Source organism: Grampus griseus (assembly GCF_964374135.1).
Source record: "Grampus griseus genome assembly, chromosome: 8".
Classification (NCBI taxonomy): domain Eukaryota; kingdom Metazoa; phylum Chordata; class Mammalia; order Artiodactyla; family Delphinidae; genus Grampus; species Grampus griseus.
This window is the reverse complement of record NC_139002.1, coordinates 69,658,223-69,674,544: the sequence shown is the minus strand read 5'-3', so window position 1 is coordinate 69,674,544 and position 16,322 is coordinate 69,658,223. Positions and strand designations below refer to the sequence as shown.

General features: G+C 34.8%; 1 protein-coding gene across 2 annotated transcripts in view; it reads right to left on the bottom strand.

Moving 5' to 3' along the window:
- Positions 1-16,322, bottom strand: part of PDE3B (phosphodiesterase 3B) — a gene marked incomplete at its 5' end in the record, with an annotated part of 177,321 nt that overhangs the window by 56,104 nt on the left and 104,895 nt on the right. The window contains 3 exons of one of the 2 annotated variants that reach the window (XM_082660946.1): positions 1,728-1,870; positions 4,678-4,926; positions 14,143-14,193. In XM_082660946.1, coding sequence (XP_082517072.1) covers positions 1,728-1,870; positions 4,678-4,926; positions 14,143-14,193 — 443 coding nt within the window. The remainder of the gene's footprint in view (positions 1-1,727; positions 1,871-4,677; positions 4,927-14,142; positions 14,194-16,322) is intronic. The other variant, XM_082660947.1, reaches the window with a different exon arrangement.

The window sequence follows — 16,322 nt, the reverse complement described above, 5'->3', positions numbered from 1 at the left end:
TGGACGGCACTGATCTAGAGACTTGAATTTCAAAAGGAAGAGTGGTTGTAAATGCTTCATATATTCCCCTTTACCCTACGTTCAAAGTATACTTAGAAATTTATTACTGAGAAGCTCCAGCTTCTGCACACTAGAAAGATTACTTCTAGCCTCATCTCTTTAAAGTAGATGTTTCCTAATATGGCCAATTACTGTATTCTTCAAAGTTCTAAATCTTTTATGAGGCATATGATTTTGTTTTAATGAGTGTTAAGTAAATATATGGAATCTGCCTATACTTACCTTTAACTCTGAGATATGTTCGTATAAAGATTAGTTTTCCTTGGACCATGTTTCTATTTTATTATCAATCGTGTGAGGCAGGAGTATAAAAATAACCTTAACTCAGTGCATCAAACGTTTCTTTTATCTTAAATGCATTGCTGTTACATCAATGTGATGGAAAGATGAAAAAACAGAATCATTTTCATCATTCTTTCTTAAACTCAAAAGTATTCTCAAGATATTTCCCAGGGTTAAGAAATACCTGTCATATTTTCAGTTCCTAACGTCATTTACTTCGTCATATCCTGCTTCCGTTAACAAAACAACAACAACGACAGCAACAAAAACCATTATCCTGTTTAGGCTCTGGGCTAGCTTTGGACCAAAGCTCATTTTCCTGTGATGTTCTCTTCATACTTGAATCCATTCCTATTTTATAAATCATTTCACTCAATTTTTCTTTCATAAAAATGGAGTTCATCTACTTGAATGTACTGTATAAGATTCAAATTAATAAACCACACAAGCATCTGGAAAATTACAATGATCTGATCATATTTCATATATAAAATGTTCATAATAAAGTTTAACAGATAAATCGCTCTGGTCCAACACTGCCACCTACTGTTTCAAATGTGTAACTACACAGGTCAAGTTAAAGTATCAACACAACACATGCTCAGTCCTAACAAAGTGGTTTAACAGGAAATTTACACTGGTTCCAATTTTATTAACATGGTTAGATAATTGACTAAATAGAAGCTTATAACTCACACAAGATATCAATATCTTTCCTGGCCTTTAAAAGGCAAAGTATTGAATCCTTTGTTATCAGAGTAAGTGGATATATATACATTCAGAAGATCTCAGCTCCTGCAATCTCCCAGCCTCACTCACTTGGTTGCAGTTACTGACACCTCTCCTTTGTAGGGTTAGCACTGTTTAGTTCCAAGTAAATACTCAAGAGAATATACAATATATTAGTAGTTTTAGTTCCCCAGCAGGAACAGGGCTTAAAAGTGTCCTGTTACCTTACATCTCACGTCTGAGGTAACATCTGCGGTGAACCTTGGGGATGCTCCTCCTTTCACAAGTCAGAAACTGTTGACCAATCTCTGAATACTACGCAGGGGCCTGGTGACTGCCCCTAATATGGCCACCTCTACCGTGGCTTTCCCAGTACTGCATCCTAAATTGATCCTTGTTTCCTTAAACTGCCTCCCTGATTCATGTTCTTAAGGCTCCGGCATGCTTTGTACCCAACTTACCTATTTGGGGGGAAAGGAGATTACCTTCTTTTTAAGAATCAGTTTCTCTATCAGGCCACGTTACAAACAAAGCCATCCTATACTAAAATACTTCCAGTGTTCCTTTATGCTTTTAGAACTATTTCAAACTTCATTCACAGAAAAGAAGTTGATGTATTAGATTCAGGTTTCTTGAAAAGGCTCTGGGGATTTTACCTTAAGATGCCAAATTCTTGGTGAGCCCTTTTGCCATTATTGCGTTCCCACCTTGGAGAAGTCTGGTCGATAGGTGGCAGACCTGAGGTTCCCGAGCTCCTTCTCAGCTGTGGGGTTGATAAACTATTCCTACTGTTTAGCCCCTGTTGGATAATTTAACAATGATTAAAATCGTTATCCTTCAATATGCCGTAAAAGATGGTCCATGGAAATATCAATACAAAGTACAGCTGACCCTTGAACAACTCGGGGGTTAGGGGCACTGATCCTCTGTGTAGTCGAATAATCTGGGTGTCATAAATAACATACAAGTGGGCCTTCCCTATGCAGGCTTCCTCCATATCCGGATTCCGCATCCGCGGATCCAACCAACTGCAGATGGTGTAGAACTGTAGTATTTACTATTGAAAAAGATACGGGTCTGAGTGGACCCACACAGTTCAAACCCATGTCATTTAAGGATCAACCATACATTTTTAGCATGTATAGGAGAAACAAAATATTTTATTCTGAAAATCTGTCAATTTTACTCCAAACATAACATTCTATATTGTTCTTCTATTTATCTTCCTCCAACTAAAAAATGATTTCTGAACTCCCTATAGTTTAACCAAATTTTTTTTCTTTTGTACATTTTATTCCTAGTTTTATGAGAAATATGCAACTGACAATTTTAAAAGTAGATATGAAAGATTTACCCTGAAAAAAGACTTCAGAGGGCAAGCTTAGGATCAGGAGTGATCCCTATTTCCTAATATATTTTCAGTACAATGCTAATGTACATAGATAGAGGTTAAACTGCAGAATTCTGAGCTACCTTTTGAATTAATGACAATTAAATTCAGAACACCTTTCACATTAAGAATATTTTACCCTAATTTTTGAAAATATTCTCCGTTAATCCAAATGTTAACCAGAATATTCCATTTTTGACCATTGTGAATAGGTGTTTTAGTGAAATTGACATTAAACAGTTTCTGCTTCTTATAAATTTCCCCTATCAGCAGACACAAAACCATCTCAAAGAGATAAATACCATTTATATTTAAGTTTTCCCAAGGATGTTGATTTTTTAAAGGTTCAATGTTAGTTATATTTACATTGAAAAAGTTGTTTATGTAACATCCTTTCTGACTATAATTTAGGTCCATACAATCTTTCTTAGTTCTTAATACACGTATAAGACATTTACATTAAATTATCTGTTCTAACTCCCTTTTCCTTACTAATTATTTTTTCATAAATGCTCTTGCTCTTTTCTGAAGTAACATCAGGCTTTTTATATTCTTTTCCAAAGCAGAGATAAATTAGATAAGAAATTCAAATAAGAAATTTTAAAGAACACAAAGAAAAGAAATAAGGGTTACTTCCTGGTTCTTATATGACTTATTCCTATCAGTAAATTCTAGTACTCAAAATAAGCCTTATTACCTAGAATGTTCAGGAAATGAGGAATTAGGCATCCTATTTAATTAATATTATTGTTTAAATGTTTCTAAAATGTACAGTACACTTTTCTACATAGTAAACGTAATAACAAACATAATACTGATATCAATGTGATTTTTTTTTTTTTTTTGGCCTCGTCATGCGGCTTGTGGGATCTCAGTTCCCCGACCAGGGATTGAACCCACAGCAGTAAAAGCCCAAAATCCTAACCACAAGGCCACCAGGGAATTCCCTCAGCGTGATTTTTATCACTAAGATTTTTAAGAATTATTATTTTTTAAAATTACTATTCTAAACATCAGATATCAATGGAAAATACAAAGGAAGAACAACATAGCAAATGAAAACTAACTCAAGAATATATTAGTTATTTTATTGATGAATTTATTGCTATCCCTTTTTGTTGCTTGTGATTAACCTTTCTCATAGGTAGAGTGCTAAAAAAAAAAATGCCATATAACTTAATTCCCATTGGGTTTTGTGTAATGCAGGTGCTACTCGATACACTTTAAAAATAAAAGCATCACATAACTACCTATGATCCAGATTTGTGAACAATAATTATCAAAAATTTGCCCTAATCGGGCTTGCTTAATTTTTCAACACTTCTATACAATAATGCTGAGAATTAACAGAATTAACTGATGATCAAAGTCTCTCCAAAAACTATATTTAACTTTTTCTAAGCTCTAGATCACTATTACAATGAACAAAATTAACTGGCTTGAATTTCATCTTCTCTCAGTTTCTTTAGCTAGTAGAATAAAGTAGTTAAAATAATCTCTAAAATATTTCTATTTTTAAAGTTTTATGATCTCTGCTACTGGTAAAGGTATTGATAGTCAAATAAAAGAATTAAAAGCAACCTGAACAGACATAATGTATACCTATTTAGAACAGTATTTATTATTTTCTAAAGGAAATCCTATTTTGAATCAGTGATATTTAAAGAAAAATTAATCCCATATCTACTGATGGAAAAGTCAATGCCTATTGGGCTATAGTAATCTCCAGTGGGTAGGCGGGAGGTAAGGAGACACAGTTCCAAAAAATGTGAAAATCAGTTTAAAATAATGCTGTGTAATTTCATAAAATGAATATTATAATGATCATTTTTCTTCGTTTAAAAACAATTTCTGGTTTCTAAAGAATAAAATAGAATAATGACACAATTTGAATACTAGTTTGCTGTACAGCCTGAAATTAAATTTGCCTGTTGTTCTCTACTTCTTAAAAACAATAACAATAATAAAAAATAGTTGCTACCAATGAAGTTATAACTGCTAATTACAGCAATATTATTTAGAATAAAAACTGAATACTTGCTTAGAATTATTTGAGATTATGACTACCTCTGAAGTCCCAAGCAACTCAATGTACTGGAAAAGAAGCTGGCCCTTTAAAAAGAAATTCTATTTTATGCAAAATTTAAAGGAGCAGTTTTAATTCAAAAACATTATTAAACGTGATAAACAGGGCTGGCTGATTACTGTATTTTGACCTTGTGAAGTTTTCTATCTCCTTTGTCGGCTGGGTCCTCTATTTCAGAGCAGTGATAAAATCCAGGAAATGGTGTGAGAGGATTAATCTTTGGCCTACAGGAGCCAGAGAAAGCACCCATCAAGCTACTGATACTCCGGAGGGAAGAAATGACTTGCGGGGGAAGGGTTGGGTCAACCAGAAGATCTGACACCATATTACGAGCCTCATTTAGCACCGAAAGATCAACTCCACTTCCACCTCCAGAATTCTAGAAAAGAAAAAAAAAAAAAAAACCCATAAAATTATATGTGTTACACAGAAAATTTAACATTTAAGAAAAACTTAACTCTAACAATGACTAAGTACTTGAATCCTATTAAATATTAATTTTCATTTATTTGGACTTGGCATAAATGATATATCAAGTGGTACGATTCTAACTTTAAAATTTTTGATGTTGATATAACAGATATTGTGAACTTTAATTTTTTTTCTACATTTTTCATTAGTGTATCTCATATTTAACGGTATTCGTTAATGACTTCCTTATAACTAGTATGGAACCAGATTTGTGTTTCTTTCAGAATCTATAGTTTGGGCATTTTATTAATTTATTAATGATTCTCTTTCCTCTATGTCAAAATTTCTTTCAAACATATACAGCATTTCTTTTATTTACTCCTCACTTAAGAGGCAGTCTAGCATAGTGACAAGGCTTTGTTGCAAAGACATCTGAGTTGGAAATCTAGACTTTAGCCCTAACTGCATGACTTGGAGCAAGTTATTCAACATCTGAACTTTTCAGTTTCTTCACTGTAAAATGGGGATAACAACTACCTCATTAAGGGCTGATATGAGAATTAAATCTGATAAGCTATGTAAAGCACATAAAGCAATGCATGGTACATATATTTAAAATGCAATAAATAAAACTATTATTATCCATATTATAGAAAATGATGAGATAAAAAGGAGAAAAAATGGTGTCAGAGTTCAAAGGAGATAGTGATAACACTGAACTGAATAGTTAATATGGAAGGAATAACAGGACGCTGGACCCTTAAAAATGGATAGGAAATACATTTTTTAAAATTTAAAATTAATATTTCGTTGATGAATATATATGATATGATTTTTACTTTTTGAAAATATATATTATGTTCAACTCAATTACCCACAGAAATAAGTACACTGATAATCAGAACAGTGAATTAAATGTTACTTTTGTTTGTTTTCTTGTGCCTTGAATTTACATTTGGGTGTGTTCGTAAGTATTCAAAGTATTTATTGAGTTCACTGTTTATTAATTACCCTCAACACATTTTGAAATTGAGAAATGTTATGAAAGTTAGACCAACAATTAGCTTAGTAATGTCTTTGCTCTTTGTGGAATTCTTTTCTTTTCCCTTGTGAAGTATTATTTTGTATTAGCTTTTATCTTAAAACGTTCTCCGTTATTGGGCCATAGCCCAGCTATTTCTAGTCTTTATAAGCAAACACCTCTCTCTATATGTCACTGTAGATATTAAGCATACTTCTGACAGATAGCTTCCCCTAACTTGAACTACTGAACCAAACCAAAATCACTATAAAACTACCCTTGCATATGTTGGTCAAACCTATACCTCCACAAATTGTGTATAACAGTATCTGTTTTCCCTCACCCAAATAAGAAATCTGTTGTCATTTGAGTTGGTGTTCCCTTATATGCAGTGTGTCATTTCTCTCTGGCTGCTTTCAAAATATTTTCTTTGCTTTTAGTTTTCAAATGTTTAATTGACATACCTCAGAGTAGATTTGGGGCAGGGGGCACTGATCCTATTTGGGATTCACTCAGCTTCTTGAATTTGCAGAATGACATCTTTTGCAAAATTTGGGAAGTTTTCAGCCATTATTTCTTCAAATACTTTTTCAAACCTACTCTCTCTCCTTCTCAGACACTGATGATATGAACGTTGGATCTTTTGTTATTGTCCACCAGGTCCTGAAGGTTCCTTTTGTTTCCATTTATTTTCTCAATGTTGTTCAAATTGAGTAAATTCTACTGATCTATCCTCAAGCTCAACAGATTCTATGCTCTGTCAATCATCACCACTGTACTGAGACCATTTTACAAGTTTTTTATTTCCTTTATTGCATTTTTCAGTTCTATAACTTCCCTTTTTTTTTTTTTTTGGTAACTTCTGTTTTTTTGCTAAGATTTTCTATTTTGTTTATTTGTTTCAAGAAAATTTGTAATTGCTTGTTAGGATGTTTTTATGATGGTCGCTTTAAAATTCTTTGTCAGACAATTCCAAATCCGATCATCTTGGTGTTAATCATCGACTGTGTTTTCTCATTTAAGTTGTGATTCTCCTGGTTCTTGGTATGACAGGTGATTTTCAAAATTTTATCAACATTTTGGTAACTGTGCTAGAAGACTCTGGGTCCTATTTAAACCTTTTATAGTAGGAGGTGGTCTTCCTCTTTAGATTTAGCACCAAGTCCTAGTCTACTTTTTCAGGCTGTAGTTCTAATGAAAATTTAATTCTCAGGGCATTCACAGTGGTATTTTCCGTCTGCTTGATTTTCTCCTGGTGCCACTAGGGTTTCCACTGGTCCCTGCTGGTGCTGCGGGTGAGAGTTGGTGAGGAGCTTCCTCAGGTTGGGCTATCTGATGCCTCTAGGTCGGGGAAGGGAGTCTCCAAGCCACAAGGACCGAGAGCACTTTCTGGGCTAGGCACCTGTGTTGTGGAGACCTGGCCACCCTCTGTCTCATTGGGGAAGGGGAGTCTCATGCCTAGTAGGGAATAACCATACTTCCCTGGCCACTTAACGTCAATGGAGTTCCTGATCAATTCCCCCTTGGTGTTGTTGGCAAGACTCTCATTCAATTTTAAGGAAAGGAAGAGCCTACCTGCATCATGTTCTGTTGTTAGGCTGGGAGTCTGCATTACCCCAACATCTGCTGTTGGGTGACAGTTATAAAGACACCCTGTCACACTATGTTGTTCCTCTGTTACTGGGGTCCCTAATTTCTCCTCTTTGCATTTTTCAGAGTTCTCCTTTGTTCGCCTCTTGCGTTATTTCCAGAGTTTATACTGGTACTTAGCAGAGAGTATCAGGGAGAATTAAATCTGATGATACATGCAGAACACATAAAGCAATGTATAGAATATATAGGTAAAGGGCAATAAATATTATTATTATGGAAAGTGGTGAGATAAAATGGTACCAGAGTTCAAAGAATATATAGATAACTTTAATCTGAGTGATTAACAGACACATCATGGTAAGGGTGGCATTTGAGCTGAGCTGTTCATTTGGTAGGATTTTACTCAGAAAGATTAGGAGAAAAGAATTTTTGACAATAAAAACAAACAAAATTTATTTGGGGGAACTCATTCTTCAAGAAGGAGAGAGCATAAATAAAGGTACAAAAGTGGTGAAATAGTGATGTACAGGGAACGTAAAGTTTTTTAAGTATAGGCTATATGTATATACTTTTTTTTTTTTTTTTAAAGAGCAGTGGAAGATAAGGTTGGAGAGGCATGTTGGAACCAATATTTGATAACATCAGATTCCAGGCTAAGGAATATGGACAATGGAGAGTCATGGATTTTGAGGTGGTCAAAGAGAAATAAAGCAAGAAAAGGAAAAAAGAAGTGATGGAAGGTATTAAAAAGAAGGCAGTACTTATGATGTTAAGACCTGACAAAAGTGTGAGAAAAGAGCATTCCAGGCACACAGACTAGCGCCTGCAAAGATGCAGAGGCAGAAGCCTGCCTGGCTTGTTTGAGGAATAACAAGGCCAGTGTAGCAGCAGCTGAGTAAATGAAAGAGAAAGCAGAAGATGAGGTCAGAGAAGTAAAAGGGAGTAAAGGAAGGGACCATATTGTGCAGGGTCTTTGAAGTCCATGATTAGGACTTCAGCTTTTATTTTTGGTGAGATAGGAGCATAGTGAGCAAGAGACTGACATCATCTGACTTACGTCAGATCGAATGGAATATTCAAATTATTTGCTATAACTTTAAAAGTTTAACTTAAATTCTTATTTCCCATTTGGCTTATATTTGGCAAACTCTTGTTTTTGTACACAGAGCCAAGAATACTACATTTTAACAGTTACTGTGGGAGTGGAGGAGGGGGAGGAGAAGGTGGCTGTGTGTCCCTCAGATGCTAAAACATTTGTTATACGGCCCTTTATAGGAAAAAATGTGCTAACTCGTATCTTATACTATAATTTCAGAGATGCTTAGTATTTATTATTATTGAAATTAATATAATATCAGCTTATATTTTTCTGTGCTACTATGTACCAGGCACATATTATTATTTTAATCAGCCCTCTGAGGAAACTGGTATTACTCCCAATTTATAGATGAAGAAATAGGTTCAAAGTGTCTTAAAAGGCTTGCCTAATTTTTTAGCTGGGAGGGACTAGTTTGTATCAGACCAACTCTTCTGCCTAGAACAATAGGTCTAGAAAAGCCAAAATAAAATAGAAATAGCATCCATTTCAGGGCATCAGAACACAGTCGAGCAGCCAGGGCTTGAAAACACAAGAACCTAGAGTTAAGAGAAAAGATTAAAATGAACCCAATATTCTGTGCTACTTTTTCCTTTCACAGAATTTGCTACTGATTCATAGCTGACATGGGGCAGAGAAGATGAGAAGCAGAGCAGTTAAGAGGCTAGGAAACAGCTCTATGCTGGGAGACCAAAACTGGAATTTAGGGTTATAAAGACAGGGAGAGCTTTAAATGCCAAGCAAGATCCCAGAGAGAAGGGAAGAACAAAGATGCAAGCTTGAATTCAGAGCTGCTTTTCCCCTGAAGATATTTGCCAATCTGTAAACAGTGGCCAAGAGATGGAGAAACAAAGCAGAAATCCTCAAAAAGATTTCTATTTTGAAAGTAAAATATCGTTTTCAGCAGTCTCAATGCTGGAGAAAACCAAACAAAAGGAGTTCCAAGAAAAACACCACTAACCAAACTGTTATAAGAAGAGACAGAAAACCTGAGTAGTCCTAAAACTATTAAAGAAACTTAATAATGTAAAACTTGCCCATAAGAAAAGCTCCAAACTGAGATAGCATCACCAGAGTATTCTTCCAAAGGAAGAAATGAAACCCATCTTACCAGACTCCTCTAGATAATAGAAAAAAAGGTAATTTCCCACCTTATTTTATGAGGCCAGTATAACCTTTATACCAAAAACATGCCAAAAACATGATGAAAAACAAGAATAATAGGCCAATTCTCTCACGTAGACATAGATTCAAAATATTAATAAATAAAATCCAGTGATGTGTGTGTGTGTGTGTGTGTGTGTGTGTGTGTGTATATACTTTTTTTTTGGCTGAGTTGGGTCTTCGTTGCTGTGCACAGGCTTTCTTTAGTTGTGGCGAGCACGGGCTTCTCATTGTGGTGGCTTCTCTTGTTGCGGAGCACGGGCCCTAGAGCACGCAGGCTCCAGTAGTTGCGGCATGTGGGCTCTAGAGTGCAGGCTCAGTAGGTGTGGTGCTCGGGCTTAGTTGCTCCACGGCATGTGGGATCTTCCCGGACCAGGGATCGAACCCGTGTCCCCTGCATTGGCAGGCGGATTCTTAACTACTGCACCATCAGGGAAGTCCCTGATACATATTTTTAAAAAGAAAATACTTCTTGATCAAATTTGCTTTATTCTGGGATTCCAGGGATGGTTCAACACAGGCACAAAAATAAAACAATATAATTTACCACATCAATAGAATAAATGGGGGAAAATCCAGGGATCATCTCAATAGGTGCAGAAAAAGCATCTGATAAAACTCTACACCCATTTATGACTTAAAAGAAAAAAGTTTTTAGTAAAATGGGATTAGAATAGAACTTTCTTAATCCGATAAAGGGTATCTACAGAAAACATTAGTGGTGAACACACTGAATATTTTCTCCCTGAGTTCATGAACAGGACAAGGCTGCCTACTAGTAACAATTCTATTCAACACTGCATTAAAGATCCTAAACCATACAGTTATGCAAGAAAAATGGCAAAGGATTGGAAATAAATTAATAAACCTGTCCTTATTCACTGATGACGTTATTATATCCCTAAAGACTCTAAAAGAATCCTCAGGGCTTCCCTGGTGGTGCAGTGGTTGAGAGTCCGCCTGCCGATGCAGGGGACACGGGTTCATACCCCGGTCCGGGAAAATCTCACATGCCGCAGAGCGGCTGGGCCCGTGAGCCATGGCCGCTGCGCCTGCGCGTCCGGAGCCTGTGGTCTGCAACAGGAGAGGCCACAACAGTGAGAGGCCCGCGTACCGCAAAAAAAAAAAAAAAAAAAAAGAATCCTCAGACAAGATATTAGAATTAATAAGTAAATTTAGCAAGGACACTGGATACAAGAGTCAATATATAAAAATCAACTGAACTTCTATGAGGCAGCACAAACTATTAAAAACATGGAACTTCTAAAAATTGATACCTTTTACAATATGTTTTGCAATTTAAAAAATCAAATATCTAAGAATAAATCTAACAAAATATGCATGACCCCTACACTAAAAACATTATTAAGATAAAGATGATACAGATCAGTGAAGGAATATACCATTTTCATGGATTGAAAGCCTCAGTATTATGAGATGTAAATTATCCTCATACTGATTTATAGAGTCAATATAGTCTCAATCAAAATCCTAGCAGTATTTTTTGTGTGTGTGGAAATTTTCAAGTTTATTAAAGAATAGTCAAGATAACTTTGAAGAAGAACAATGCTGGAGAACTTACTATCAGATGTCAAGACTTATTATAAAGTTACAGTAATTAAAGTAATGAGTGTGGTATCAGTGTTTCAGGAGAGACAAATTGACAAACAGACCAGAAGAGAAAGTCCTGAAACAAATCTACATATGGTCACTTGCTATATGACAAAGGTTATAATACAGTGCAAAGAAGAAAGAATGTGTATTTTGTTCAACAACTGGAACTGGGTCAATTGGATAACCATATGGGAAAAAAATGTCTTGATCTATAAATCACACCATACAGAAAAATCAATTCTAGATGCATTACAGATCTAAAGATGAGAAGTAAAACAATAAAACTGCTAGGAGGTAACAGAAGAGGGTAGACACAACCCAGAGGATAGACACAACCCAGGAGGTAGACAAAGTGTTCTTAAATAGGACACACACAAAAAAATCACTAGACAAAAAGGAAATGATTGATAAGTTGGCATAAAAGGAAGTGATTGATGGAGTACTTTTAATAAGACACCATGATAAACCACAGACAGGGAGAAGGTTTTTTTTTATGAATATATATATTCATGTCCAAAATACATAAAGAACTCCTATTGATCACTAAGTAAAAAGTAGATAATCAGTGGAAAACATGGGGAAAAGATCTTTACCAGAGGATATCTGAGTAGCAAATGAACATAAAAAGATTCTCAGCTTGATGAGCCATCAATGAAATACAAATACTAAAACCACAATGGATATCCTTCAACAGCTACCAGAATGATTTAAAACAGACACTACCAAGTGTTGGCAAGGATGTAGAGCAACTGAAACATCCATATACTGCTGATGGTTGGGTAAAAGTGATACAGCCTCTTTGGAAAATTATCTGGTGCCTCCTACTAAAACTGAACATACACATGTATACCCTATGACCCAGCAATGCACTCTAATGTATATATCCAACAAAAGACATCAAGAATGTTTCAGCATCATAACTTGCAATAGACAAAAAACTGAAAAATAAAACAAATGTCAATCTGCTATAGAATGGATGAATTAACTGTATATTCATTCAATGAAACACTAAATAGAATGAGAATGGATGAATTACTACTATGTATAATAACATGAATTAATCTCATAAATTTTGAAAGAAGCAAGACAGAAAATACATATGAGTGATTCCATTTATATACAATTCAGAAAAAGACAAGAAAAACTAAGTTGTGATGACAGAAATCAGGTTTGAAAGGATGCTTGGGAGAAGTTGATGACTAGGTGGGGAGCACAGGGGGCTTTTGGTGTACTGAATTCTTCATCTGAAAAATGGTCACATGTATATATTCACTCTGAGAAAATTCATCAAGTTATACAGTTAGGACCTGTGCACCTTTATATATGAGCATTACACTTCAATTTTTTTTTTTTTTTTTTTTTTTTTTTTGGCCATTCAGTGCAGCTTGCGGGATCTTAGTTCCCTGGCCAGGGATCAAACCCAGGCCCATCGCAGTGAAAGTGCCGAGTCCTAACCACTGGACCACCAGGGAATTCCCTATACTTTGATTTTTAAAAAAGGATTATTAGGGAGAGAAAGAGGGGTAGGAGAAGAGAGAAATAAAAGTCTGTGTGTCCACAAGCCCATGCTCTCAACCATTACTGCTTACTTATCTTTAGATTTTACCAGTAATTTAGGTAGATACTCTTTTAATTGGAAACTGAGGATCTTGGTGAATATGACTGATGAAAAAGGCCACTATTTAGGTCAAGAAACCCCAGCCCCTTTTAGGTCAGATGTGGCCTTCCTCACATCATCTGACTGTAACAGTTACACCAGAGAATAGTTTTTTCTTAATGGGCTGTTGTGGCTATTCCATTTAAAGTTTAAAAATAAGAATCAACCATTCAAAGGGGTGTTCATTTTGCAAAATTTTATGTTGGGACAATAGAAGTAATATGTCTGTAAATACAAATGACAAAGATTTGATTTTTATTAATGTTTATCTATTAGTGTGAAAAACATCAGGTTTCAAAAGCATATGAAACATAATATTACAATCTTTGTAGACTAGAATTATATAAACCATACGTTTCAATACAATGGAAAACTAGGAAAAGATCTATAAAGATATATATCAAAAGTTAACAAAGTTAACAGTTATTCCTTGATGTTTGAATGATTTTCCTTTTTTCTCCTATACTTCTATTTTTAATTCTACTGATAACAACATAAAGTTATCAAAAAATCTTTAAAAAGTACATTTTGTATTATTCCATATATATAAAGTTCATAAATAAAGAAAACTAATTGCTAGAAGTCTGGATAGGGATTTTCTTTGGAAACATAGGTAATGACTAGAATGGCACACAAGTGAGGCTTGTGGGATGCTGGTAATGTTCTATTTCTTGTTATGGGTACTAGTTATATGGAATGTTTAATTTTTGAAAATTCCTTGAGCTGTGCAATTTTCTGTACATTTATCAGTAACTCTAGGTGGAGTGAACTGGGGGAAAAGAGCCTCATATTTAATATAGATGAGCCCAGATTATATTAGTAACATTTTAAAAATAACTATTTATATGTTTGGTTTCTTACTTTCTTTTCCCTTACAATTAAAATACATTTTAAAAAAACTACCTAAATGAAGTTCTGGTTATTTTAGTTCAGCTAAAGAAAAATCTTACGGCATATAAATTAAAGTTACATTCAGAAGATTTCTATGTCAAAAATTTGATTACAGATATTAATTATTAGTGATATCACTTATATTTACCTGATAGTGAGGTTTATACCACTGCTTTAAGTCCCAATCCCAAAGAATCATCTGGGGGGAAAAAAAAAAAAGAGTTCACTTAGTTACAAATCATAAATAAATAAATATATGTAAAGACAAAATGGAGCATCTTCAATTACAGATACCTAAAATACCTTAAAGTTTGGGAGAGGAATTGGGAAGATTAGAATAAAAAATATCTCTAGATGGAATATTTTATTAATTACACAATCTGTGATTGAGAAATCAAAAGAGTCAGGATAAAGTCACTAAACTAATCTATATTCAAAATATAGATTCAAAATATCTATTACCACATAACTGAAAATATCAATCCAGAAGCACATCCATTCACTAAAAATACAAGAAAAATGACAAATCACCGTTCTTCCCCCTCCCTACTCTCTCCAAAGGCTCATAATTTGTCATTTTAAACCAGTGACAGTAGGTGGTGCTATTTCCTTACCAATAAGGCACTTCTGTCAAAAGCACTAAAAAGCTTGCCCTTGGTTTAGATTAAGCATAAAGGAATGGATTTATAAAAAGCTACACACAACCCTTTTGATTCACAGATAATTAGTTTTCCTGTTTTTCTCCTTTATAGATTCTCAATGGTAACTTCTTAGTACCAGACTAGTTTTTTCCTGCCCTTCTCTTCCTAGCAGGCCGTGTGGTTACTTCTCCATCTCATAGTCACTGCTCTAGAAGATAAAATTAGCTTAAATTTGGCAAGCTGTAACTGCTACCTACCATTAATCCTAAATTTCTTTTAAGTTTTACTTAAGTAATAAATAGGTCTCCTCCTTTTGCCTAAATAATTGATTATAATTGTGATTTTCTACATGGCTTTGAACCCTAGTATCGAACATAAGCCTAGTTAATTTGTAACACAATCACAATTTCTATGTACTGAAATATTTGTGTTGTTTCTTGTCCTTGGTCGTAAGGATTCTGATTGCAAAAGATCATAAAATGTTATCTACTCTTTCATTGGTCGGATATTTAAATAAGGAGTTGGCAGATTTTTTTTCTGTAAAGGTACAAATAGTAAATATTTTAGGCTCTGCAAGCCACATAAGGTCTTCCATGGCATATTCTTTGGTTTTTGTTTTTGTTTTACAACCCTTTAACATGCAAAACAAAACAAAACAAAAAAACATTCTTAGCTCAGTGGCCATACAAAAACATGTTCCTGGCAGGATTTGGTCAGTGGGCTATAGCTTGCTGACCCCTTTTAAAAATTGTCAATTGTCATTATCACCATCCTTGCAGAAGGTCATCTCTTGCCGGTAAAGAGAAACCTATCTCTTCCCAAAGAAAATCCAGACCACTTACAAAATTCATGGACCAGTACCTGCAAAATGGCTATGGTACAGCTACATGCAAAGTACATAATATATATTAGTAGACTCATCAAATTTACGCAGTATTTTATATGGCCCTAAGTGTGGTCCTCATATAATTTTTTCAGGTTTTGATTTAACCAGCATAAACTCTAGATTCTAGAGACATTAATCAATGCAGTTTAAGACATTAATAACTTCCTAAGAACATTCACATTAAGATTAAAATAACCTAAAATCCCTAAATTTCTTTTATACTTGATATACACGCTCCATTTTCTGCATGCTATTCTTACACAACTGGCTTTTTAGTCCCAACTGCAGTACTTTACTTCAGTCCTGATTTCAGCCTGTCCAAGTTTCTTTGGAGAGTGGAATGTCGACTAGCCTATTCACCATTCTTCCCATCATCATGACATCTGTAAATCTGATGTTTTCTTAAGTTCACTTTAAAAAGTACAGAATAAACAGGAGTGAAAACAGAACCTCAGGATGGATCACTAAAGATTACCTATGAGATTTGCCTCTGAGTCTGCATACTTGCCTAACATACTATCATCCAATCCATACCTCCACATTTCTTCTACAAATGATACCATCAAACGGTGACACACCTACACCTCATTTCTCCTAATCATTAGTCTGAGTAGAATTTGATTTCTTGCTAACTCCAGCGTACTTTCATTAGGAGGGTTTCTTAACACTGAGTCTTCCTTGCCTCCCACTTGCTATTCTGGCTTTGAATAAACTCTTAAGCAGTAGATCAACCTTATTTATAGTCACTTTCTCTGCGATCAAAAATACATTTGCCAAAAGGCAGCAGGTCTTAGTCTGAAA